Genomic DNA, 11,050 nt, shown 5'->3' on the forward strand with positions numbered 1-11,050 from the left:
GATGTGCTACTAACGTGAAGACCTGCTTGATTTGCAGCTGTTCACACCACTACCGGAAGATCCCCCCCCCCCTTCAAATTGTTTTCCATTGTCGCTCACTATAGTGTGGGGTATTCCAAAGCGGCACACAATGTTCTCCCATGCAAACTTTTTGGCCAGTTTCCCTGTGATGGTGACTAGAGGCTTCGCTTCGACCCATTTGGATAAATAGTCGATTGCGACCACCAGGAATCTGGCCTTACCCGATCCCTCCGGGAAAGGACCCACAATGTCGATTCCCCATTTCCGGAAGGGCCAGGAAGAGCTGACCGGTATTAGGTTGAGCTTGGGTTTCTTGGTCACCGGGGCATATATCTGACAGCTGTCGCATTTCCGAATCTCTTGCAGGGCACCCAAAAACATGGTTGGCCAATAGTAACCTGCTAGCATGGCTCGGGAAGCGACCATCTTGGCTCCCATATGCATTCCGCATATCCCCTCATGGATCTCCCGGATGATATACTCGGCTTCCTCATAACCAATACATTTCAATGAGGGCACCGTTGATTATCTCGTACTACAGTGCCTTAATTCTCAGCCTCCGAGCTTCTTGTTTTTTTTTCAGGCACTATTCCCTCTTGCAAATAACGGAGGATGGGGGCCATCCAACTGCATCCGGGTGTTCCCACACTTCCGACTATCTTCTCCAAGATTGATGGTTGTTTGATAGTCTCCACCCGGACGTCTTTGGCGAGGTGATCGAAAGCTACAGAGGCCAACTTGCTGAGGGCGTCAGCCTTCTTATTCTGTCCCCGAGGGATGTGTACCACCCTTGCTTCTAGGAAACCTTTCAATAGTTCCTTTGTCTTCTTGAGGTATTATATCATCTTGTGGTCCTTTGCCTCATAGTCCTCATTGACCTGGTTGGCCACCAGCAAAGAGTCCATGTGTGCCCGAACACGTCGCACTGACTTTTCTTGTGCCACTCTGAGGCCAGCTAACAGAGCTTCGTATTCGGCTTCATTGTTCGTGCTTGCAAAATTCAATCGTATGGCATAGGTGAATTCGGCCCCCTTCAGACTGACTAATATCAGTCCAGCTCCGCTTCCATCCTCGTTAGAGGCGCCGTCTGTGTGTAGGTTCCAGACTGGTTCGCTAGGATCGGTAAGGTGTTGACCCTCGGCGTGCCCCGGGAATGGAACTCTCTCGTTTCCCTCATGTCCCTCTCGAGAGGGAGATTCCTCTGCTTCGGACACCGGAGCCTCGGTAAGGAAATTGGCTATTACCTGTCCCTTGAAGGCGGTTCTTGGTTTGGATTTGATGGAGTATTCTCCCAGCTCTATAGCCCATTTGGCTAACCTTTCTGATATCTCCGGTTTCATGAGTATTCGCTGAAGGGGTTTGTCGGTTAACACCTGGACTTCATGTGCTTGGAAGTACCGCCTCAGCTTTCTTGCGGTATAAACCAACGATCGCACCAGCTTCTCAATGGAGGAATATCTCTCCTCCGGACCCTTTAAGGTTCGACTCACGAAGTATATAGGGATTTGCGCCTCTTTCCTTTCTACCATGAGCGCAGAACTGATGGTTTGATTTGTGCACGACAGATAGAGAATCAGCTTCTCCCCCGGTAGAAGTGAGGTAATTAAAGGGAGTTCACTTAGGTGTGATTATAATTCCCGGAAGGCCTCGTCCGCTTCCGAATCCCAGTAGAACTTGTTCTTCTTCATACATCTTCTTAACATTGCCATGAACGGCAGGGTTCTATCTGCGATTTTCGAGAGGAATCGGTTCAGGGCGACCAACCTCCCCTGTAGCCTCTGTACTTCTTTGATGTTCTTGGGTGGGTGCATCTGGGCCACCGCTTCTATCTTTTCGGGGTTTTCCCGAAATCCCTCCTTGGTGACGAAAACTCCTAGGAACTTTCCCTCCTCCACCCCGAATGAGCATTTACTCGGATTGAGTTTCATGTTGGCTTGTCGAAGGGTGTTGAAAGTTTCCTTGATATCTTCTAGCATCTTCCCCTCATCCATGCTTTTGATGACTAGGTCATCCACGTAGATCTCCACATTCCTCTCTTTTTGATGATCAAACAAATGGTCCATGAACCGCTGGTACGTAGCTCCAACATTTTTAAGACCGAACGAAATCTTAGTGTAGCAAAAGGTTCCGTCATCTGTGTAGAAAGCGGTTTCCTCTTCGTCTTGGGGGTTCATTTGGATTTGGTGATACCCTTTATACGCGCCCAGGAAACATCGGAGTGGATATTGGGTGAGGGACTCTATCTTCTTTTCAATTTCTGGGAGAGGGTAGGAGTCCTTCGGGCAGGCTTTATTCAAATCTTTAAAATCAATACACATACGCCAACTGCTGTCGCTTTTGGCAATCATCACTGGATTTGCTATCCAACGGAGATATTTGACTGGTCTTACTATTCCTGCCTGCACTAGCTTGGCAGTTTCTTCCCGGACTACTTGGCTCTTCTGGAGCCCCAAACTTCTTATTTTCTGCTTGATAGGTTCCATCCAATGGAACTCATCCAAGGTGTGTTGTGCCAATGTTCGGGGGACCCCCGTCATATCCTTGTGAGTCCACGCGAATACGTCTGCGTTGTGCAGCAACACTTCTTTTAGACCTGCCTTCCCTTTATCGGATAGCTGCGACCCTATCCTTACTCTCTGTTCAGGATGCTCCCCGTTGAGCACCCATTCCTCCACTCCTTTCTTTCCTTGCGTCTTTTTGGTGACACTAGCTATGATTTCCGTGGACGACCGAACGGTAGCTATTCCCTTGGAAGTAGGAAACTTTATATATCCGTGTACCGTAGATGGGACCGCCCTGAGCGCTTTCATAACCGGTCTGCCTAGAATGACGTTATACTTGGACGGTGCCCGGAGTATGGAGAAACGGAGGCATATTGTCCAGGTTCTCTCTCCGTCTCGGAGGGTGAACGGTAAATTGAGAGATCCCAATAGCTCTACTACTTCTCCGGAAAACCCCATTAATGGGCATATATCTTCTTCCAGCTTTTCCTGGACATCTCTCTGTAGCCTTAGAAAACAGTGCCCGTACATCGACGTGCGCTCTGGCCACTCGATGTCTGGCTATGCTAGCCGATAAGTTCAATGGCATTTCCCGGACCTCACTTTCTGTTATGCCAGGAAAATGGATCTCAGCTTTCATCCACGCCGTATTCATCAGTGAAAACTCCTTTCTTACCGCCTTGTAGGGTCTTCTGGGGCTTCCATCGCCCTCGTCTCTTCTTCGTATCATATCTACGAAATGCCTGTCTTCGTCTTCCTCCTTTATTCTGGGTGGCGATTCCTTAGCCGGGGGAGGCAGCTGCCCGGTCTTTAAAGCCGCCTCCTATAATCTTTTTAGCTGAACACAATTTTCTGTGGTATGGCCCGTGCTCTTATGATAATTGCAATATCCAGACGGGTTGGGTTTATATGCTCGTTTAAACGGGCCTGGTGTTCTGACGGGGTATTTGGCCTTATCAGCTACCAAAACGTCTTCTTCTATCGGGTTCACCTTTCCTCCGTATGGGGGTCGGTATCTACCCCCCTCGGGCCTGATGTTGAAAAATTGTGGGGGATGATACGTAGTGGACCAAATAATACTTAATTTGTCAACGAACCATACGGTCATGAAATTAGCACTTGAGTTTGATGAAACTAGTTATAATTCGTTAATTTACCCTTATCCTTCTTCTCGCTGCATCACTTAACGGAACTCTCTCTCCGTTGGTGTGATGTTTACCATCAACCAATATTCAATGGATTTGGTAGCCTTACAACCTTATCCTTGAATTTTGTAAGGATCTCCAGTAAAACTCTTCTACATCTTTTGTCTAATTGTCCATCACTTAAGAGCTTCAATCTGGTTGGTAACGTCTTACTCATTCCTTTGGGCTTTCGAAAGTTTTTTGAATATGGTACCTTTTTGTAGGCCATGATCGAGGAAAATATTATCGGGGATGAAAAATCCACCATGATTGAGCTATTTGCGTGTTTACCTGTGATTAAACATCTTACTATTTGGGGGGATGCCATTGCGGTAATATTTATCCACTCTTATATAACTTAAAGATTGCTTTTGCTTTGGCTTCTGATAACTGTTTTAGCCTATATATTGTTCAAGTGGTTTGTTCCAGACTTGTTTCCAAAAGAGCTTCCAACCTCACTAGTTCACCTCAAATACTTTTGTTTGGAAGGAATGTCTTTTCATGACGGTTATCGATTGATTTTTCTTGCTCTTTTGATCAAAAGCTCTCCAAACTTGGAGAAAATCGAGCTATGGGTAAATAGTATATTATGCCAATTTGTGTTTTATTTGTTTGCATTCTCATGTAAAAATACACCTATGTGAAAAGTATTGACTTTTCTCTGCAGATTGATTCAAATGAATATGAAAAATATCATTCTGATGTTTGGTTGGAGCATTTGTCAGAAGTTTGGTTGGAGCATCTGATTGAACTACAGATTGTGTATATTAGAAAGTTGGATCCCGGAGTTTGTGAAGTTCATCTTGGCTAGGTCTACCAAGCTAAAGAAGGTCCGCATACAAAGTATGGTTAAGAAGGATCAAGAGTCAGAGATGTTAAAAACTCTCTTGCGTGCCCCACGCGCATCTGCGGTAGTGATCGATGTTTAGATCACTCTAGTTTCTCCAGAAAAAGGACAAGATTTATGATCGTATATTGCTACTTGTTTTTTTTATAATCTTTCTATTAGATTCTTTTGGATGTTTGACTTCAACACAATCATGTACTTCCAAACTAGCCCTAGCAAACATGACTCACTATCTAACTTTGGGATGTTTTGGACTTTAATATAAATCTATGGGCTGTTTCGGGTTAACTATAATTATCAAGCGGTTAGTACGGGCAGATTTAAAAGTAGGAAAAGAGTAAGCGGGCCAGGATGGGTGGGAATGAAAAAGCAATCGGGTCAGGATGGGTGAGCGAAAACTGCCAAGGTTGTGTATTAACAGTGATCTTGAAGTATCTACTTACCAGAGTGGTCACATTGCTTCTTTACTGGTTTGATGAGTAGCATTGGAGCTGTTATGGAAATGATGTTCTTTAATCACGTGTTGTTATGCTCAGAGTGGGATCTTTCTGAAGTTTAACACACCTAACCAATAAAAACAGACACGTAGGCATCCAAACTCATCTTCACGATGAGTTTGAACTAGACGTGCACAAAAAACCGGTTCCGGAACCGAACCGGTGGAACCGACCCGGAACCAGTTCCAGTTCCTACCCGATGGACCGAATACCCGGTTTGGGCATTTTTCTACCCGAAAATCATACCCGGTTCCCCTATTTGTATTTCCCAATCGGTTCCTTCCCGATTCCTACCCGGTTCCTAATTGTACCCGGTCCGGTTCCTTCCCGGAAAAACCGGTTCCGGCGGTTTTTTTTTTAAAGTCAAACACAGGTCAAACTAGCCATTGGAACCGGTTTTTGAGACACAAAAGAGCCGTTGTAACCGGTTCCAACGGTAATATAGCCGTTGGAACCGGTTCTTGTAGCCCAAAACCTATATATAAGTTGTTTTCCATTACTTGTTTCACCACCAAACTCAAAAACAAACTAAAATACTTCTCCTCTAGCAAACCCGACCATCCAACTAAATATTATTATGGCACCCATCAAAAAAACAAACAAGAAGGCTAAGAAGAGTGTTTTTTTGAACCCGTTCCTCCGATGGAGGACCCAAATGTTCTTGCGGTCGTCACCTATAACCGCAACCAAGACATATGGAAGAATTGGGATTTGGTTGTGAATGCCGAAGGTTATCAAAAGGCTCGTTGCAAACTATGTGGAACACAATTAAAGCACGATTCCAACTAGACTTTAAGAAAGCACATCGAGAAGCCATATTGCAAGGCGTTGAAGGGATTGGCGCGACCGATCAAATTGACTTGGGTAAAGATGGTACACTATTTCGTTACAACACGACTCAAGTTCAAGATAGAAAGGCAAAGTTCGTTATTCAACGAGGTTTGCCGTTTAACCACTTTGATGACCCGGATTTGACGTCGTTGATTTGAGAAACTCTACAACCGCGATACACACATGTAAGTCATACTACCCTTAAGATGTCATTGTATCAAGTTGTGGGAGTGTGCTAAAAAGAGTTAATCGAGTTTTTTCATTCTTTACAAGTGATGGTTAGTTTAACTACCGATGTTTGGTCGGCACCACACGGGTTTCCCGAATCATACATATGTGTCACCGCTAATTGGGTTGATCCGGTGACATGGCAATTGATGAAACGCACCATCGCTTTTGAAAACTTCCCGTTCCCACATACCACCGAAAAATTGTTTGAATTACTTGATGAAGTTATAACGACTTACAACTTGAGAAATAAAATATTTTCGATTTCGTTTGACAACGCTTCAAACAATACTAAGGCGACCGAAAAATTTATCATTAAATATTCACCACCTTGTTTCGGGGATTTTTTTTCATGTTCGATGTGTTGCACATATCATCAACTTGGTTGTTCAAAAAGGTCTCGACAATGAAAACATTTGTGACGATTTAAAATTCTTTAGACTTATGTTACAAGATGTCTTCAAAAGTGGTAAAAGAAGACATCTTGAATATAAGAACTATTGCAAGTCGGTTGAAAGAAAGTATTTGGGCCGAATTGGGACGTTCCAACCCGTTGGAACTCAACTTGTCATATGCTAAAGTGTGCTTTTGCCCAATGCCAAACTTTACAATCTTTTCATAACAATCTTTTTGATGAACGCGAGGCCGATATGCTTCCGGAAAGTGTTTAGGTGAATGTCGGTTTTTTGTTGGGGTATCTTGACGTATTCAAAAACTCAACAACAAAGTTATCGGGAGTCTATTATCCTACTAGTTGTTGGGTTTTGCAAGAATTGTACTACATGTCTTGCACTTTAAAAACTTTGCGGAGAAGAACAAACTCTTCAAGAATATTGTTGCGGTGATAAAGGAAAAGTTCTTAAAATATTTTGAAAACATACCGCCGGTCTTTACTTGTGCCGCCGCATTAAACCCCTATTGGAATGTTCATGGGGTTGAGACAACGATCGAGGAAATATTCGACAACTTGGGTATGCACGAGATCGACCCGAAGTTGTCGACGGAAGCGAAGTAAAAGTTCAACAAAAACCTTCAAGACCTTTATGACCATTATTTTCAAATGTATGGTCCAAGCACGATGTCACACCCCAAACTACGGCGGAAATGCCGGGGCGCGAACTGATTGCCACAGCTCTCAAGGTACTATCATGAAATTATAAAGCGACAATATCTAATTAATTTATTTATTATCAAGCAACATTTAAATACAACAAAAATAAAGAAAAATTACATATACAAAACCAAGTATTCTTGTATACGTTTATTATCCTAAAGTCATCTCTACGTGAGCTTCAGTTCGATAAGCAATCCAAATCGATAACCTGCAAATGCGTACAAAATATATATATTTTTCAACAACACATGTTGAGTGAGTAGATTCACCAGTTTTGACACGGACAAAATGATAATATATAATGATATAAATAATATAGTAAAAATAAGCAAAACTGTTATCTATGAGTATAAACAATGAAATCGTTAAGCAAGTAATGAGATGTCAGTGAAACCATTGCTAATGTGATCGGCTCCGTCAACCACGACGGTCGTATGATCATACTATAACGAGATTATGTTGGACCTCTCCGAATGCGATTCAAGTAAGCAAGTAAGCAAATAGCAAGTAACAAACAGTCATTCAATTGATACACAACACAAAGATCACAGTTTGCGTTTGAGAAACAATAAGATAAATAATTTGATAAATGGTACGCAAGTGTCCTCAAAACATTTGAAAACAAGTAAAATAGGGGAGTGATTACTCACCTGATCGGATGAACGAAATATAAGTGATGAGAAAGATAAACCCTTCGGAGTATACCGTCAAGGACTCCTAGTTAAATAATAGAATATTAAATTGATTATAAGAGATATAGCATAATTTGATGAATTAAGGTTTTAATATGGATTGAGTTAGGTTTAGGATTAGAATGTTTATTGATCGAACAATTGATATAGTTAGAATAATTAGTCATATTACTTATAACTTCACCAACAATTGATATAGTTAGAATCATTAGTCATATTACTTATAAATTCACCAACAACTATTCTTGATAAAATATATAATTAGATACTTAAATGATATGCTTAAGATAATTGAATTTACATAGATAAATGATTATATATACAAATTAAATAAAATAATTTAATTAAATATAATTTGAGATATTCTTATAATAATAATAATAATGATAATATCTAAATAAATAAATAAAATAGTTATAATAATGTGTAGAAAGATATAAATATTTTGTCTTAAATCTTTTAAGGAAAATCAGTTTAATATGTTTAGCTTATGTAAAATAAATATAAGTTTATAAAGATTCTCGACGATAAATAAACACCAATAATAATGTCGGGTTTCAAATATGTTAGAGTTTATTAGTAATATATAATTACAATGCTACATATATATAGACATACATGTTTATATACATATATATATATAAACATATATACACCCGTAAACTTAACGAAAGTAATTGATAAAACGTAACTTAGTAACGTTGGTTTAATAATGTTTGTTTTATATTTACTAATAATTATAATAGTTATAAATCATTTAACAGTTAAAAATAAACAATAATTAAATAATAACAATAATAAAATAAAAAGTGGCCAAATCCGGCCGGTGCCGGATTCGAACCAGGGAAGGCAGCCGACATAGCCTAACAACAAACAAGCACCACCCACTTGATCTACGAGATCAGATGTTAACCAAACATAAATAAAAATTTAAAAACAGTAACTCGATTTTCCTTTAAATCCTATGAACCCTAGATGATTCAATTGATCAAATCGTTAATTGATTGCTTAATTGATGTTAGGGCTAATGATCAGCGACTGAAAACGAACCATTTACATATAAGAATTACCAGATACGATGAGGCATTGATGGTGAACAGCTAGAACGAAACCGACGGCTACTTGACATCAAAAATTGATATTGCAGGCCAATATGAGTAAATCAAAGATAGGGTTAATGATCGCCGCCATGAATCGCAGCTGTGAATGTGTTTAATTGTATTTTTAACAACTGTTAATCATATATTCCTATTATGACACTTGACGGGCTGATTAATAGCAAAATCATATTAACAAGATCGAGTTTTTCCAAAATAAGAACGTCGGTGGAGTTGTTATAACGCGTAGGAACGATCCCCTAAAATCAATTCCAAGTTTAGGACAATAATTGTGGTACAAGCTTGATAAACGGGTTGCAAGTTAGGGTTAGGATACGGATACGGGTATTGGGTTAATGGGTTATTGGGTCTACATAATAATATAATAAGAAAAAAAATCAGATATTGCACTTTGTCCCTAAAGATTAGGGATGGAAGCAAATAGAGCTTAAAGTTAAATTTTGGGTATAAATTGTATATAAATTAAAGTTAATTTATATGTTAAACAAATTATAATAACAAATAATATAAATATAATATTAACTCGAATAACGCGATGCTTCGTTAATTAAACCCGATAACAAAAACGGGTCGGGTATATATTATATGAAAAATCCGAGTTGTTACACACGAGATCGTCTTTTGTGAAAAAAACAACTAGTAGGCCGTGCAATGACCCACTTATAAACTTGATGAATGCGGTTCGTGAATCGGCATCTAAGAGGCAAAGAGGAAACACACCAACTAGCGAACTTGGTCGATATAGTGGAGCAAACTATGTTGAGGGCGCAACGGTCGACGAAATTCGCAATATTGATTTGTTGGCTTGGTGGAAAGGAAAACAAAACGAATTTCCCATTCTATCCGCCATGGCTCGTGATTTGCTTGCCGTACAAGCCTCAACGGTTGCTTCCGAATCGGTTTTTTCTCTTAGTGGGAGGGTATTATCTATGTGAAGAACAAAATTAACTCCCGAGTCTTTAGAGGTTTGCATTTGCCTAAAGGACCATTTAGATGCGGTGGATCGTGTACAACACAAGGCGAATTTTGAAGACGAATACCAATAGAGCGTCCTATTCATGATGAGGAGCCGGAGGACGGGCTTTCTTCCGATAACGAAGACGAGGGTGAAGACGAGAATGAAGACGATGGTGAAGACGAAGAAGAGTTGTAATTTGTGTTTTTTATTTGTTTTAGTAAAATTATTTGTAACGAGTTCAACTAATATTTAGTTTTGATTTGTTTAATAATAACTACTTTTGTTAGTCATGATTAATTTTTTGTTACTTTTTTAATGGTGGAGAACATTTTATTTATCTAAACAATAACTATCACAAACATTATTAAAAGATAAACGGTACTAAACATAACAACTAAAACTAAAAAACAAAGTCCGTCGTTTTAATCCGGCCTTCTACTACGACTAAGTGTTGTCACCGGTGGTAGATGCTTGGGTTGTAGAGCCGGACGACTCTCCCACTTTCGCTTTTTTAGCATCCAAACTTCTTTTCTCTCGACAATACTTATTCGTATGTTTTCGTAATGTCGAGTTGGACCCTGCTTTAAGAAACTTCGAGCAATATTTGCAACGAGCCAACTCTTGTGAGTCGGTCATGAGACACAAATCGTAATGAACCCAAACATCGGGGTATCTTGTTGTTTCGATCACCATAACAACGTCGTCATTAGTTGCCATTTGTTGTTGGTTTAAGCTTAATTGTGTTTTGGAGTGTGTTTTATAGTTTTGGAAGTGGTTTAACAAGTATACACCATACCTTGCTATTTATAGAATGAAAATAACATAATTATAGTAAAAAAAACCGGTTCCAACGGTCAAAAACGGCTATATAGCCGTTGGAACCGGTTTCTAACGGCTAGATTATTTGAATTTCAAAAAAAAACCGGTGGAACCGGTTTTTACGTAATAACCGGTCCCGGTTCCTACCCTACCCGGTTCCTAAAAGTTGGCATTTCGGGGCATCGGTTCAGGTCGGGAACCGAACCGGTTCCTGACTGGAACCGATGCCATTTCCTACCC

The 11,050-nt window shown here is 40.2% G+C and overlaps 1 protein-coding gene and 1 pseudogene across 2 annotated transcripts; one reads left to right on the forward strand and one right to left on the reverse strand.

The window, feature by feature from the left end:
• Nucleotides 1–857: 857 nt before the first annotated feature.
• On the reverse strand, nt 858–1,550 carry LOC143616608 (uncharacterized). The gene has a single exon (XM_077089397.1). It carries the CDS (start codon nt 1,548–1,550, stop codon nt 858–860), a length of 693 nt encoding a protein of 230 aa, XP_076945512.1.
• A 1,535-nt stretch (nt 1,551–3,085) lies between these two features.
• LOC143616609 (uncharacterized) lies at nt 3,086–4,654 on the forward strand (annotated as a pseudogene). Its single transcript, XR_013150687.1, has 5 exons — nt 3,086–3,179; nt 3,588–3,864; nt 3,931–4,038; nt 4,123–4,281; nt 4,374–4,654. The product of XR_013150687.1 is annotated as an uncharacterized LOC143616609 (transcript).
• Nucleotides 4,655–11,050: the final 6,396 nt, after the last annotated feature.

This window comes from Bidens hawaiensis, unplaced genomic scaffold (assembly GCF_021521415.1).
Source record: "Bidens hawaiensis isolate Kalapana, Puna unplaced genomic scaffold, B.hawaiensis_p1.1 tig00048324_1, whole genome shotgun sequence".
Taxonomy (NCBI): domain Eukaryota; kingdom Viridiplantae; phylum Streptophyta; class Magnoliopsida; order Asterales; family Asteraceae; genus Bidens; species Bidens hawaiensis.

Coding starts and splice junctions, on each gene's coding strand:
- LOC143616608 (XM_077089397.1), bottom strand. CDS start 1,550: ATGGTAGAAAGGAAAGAGGCGCAAATCCCTATATACTTCGTGAGTCGA.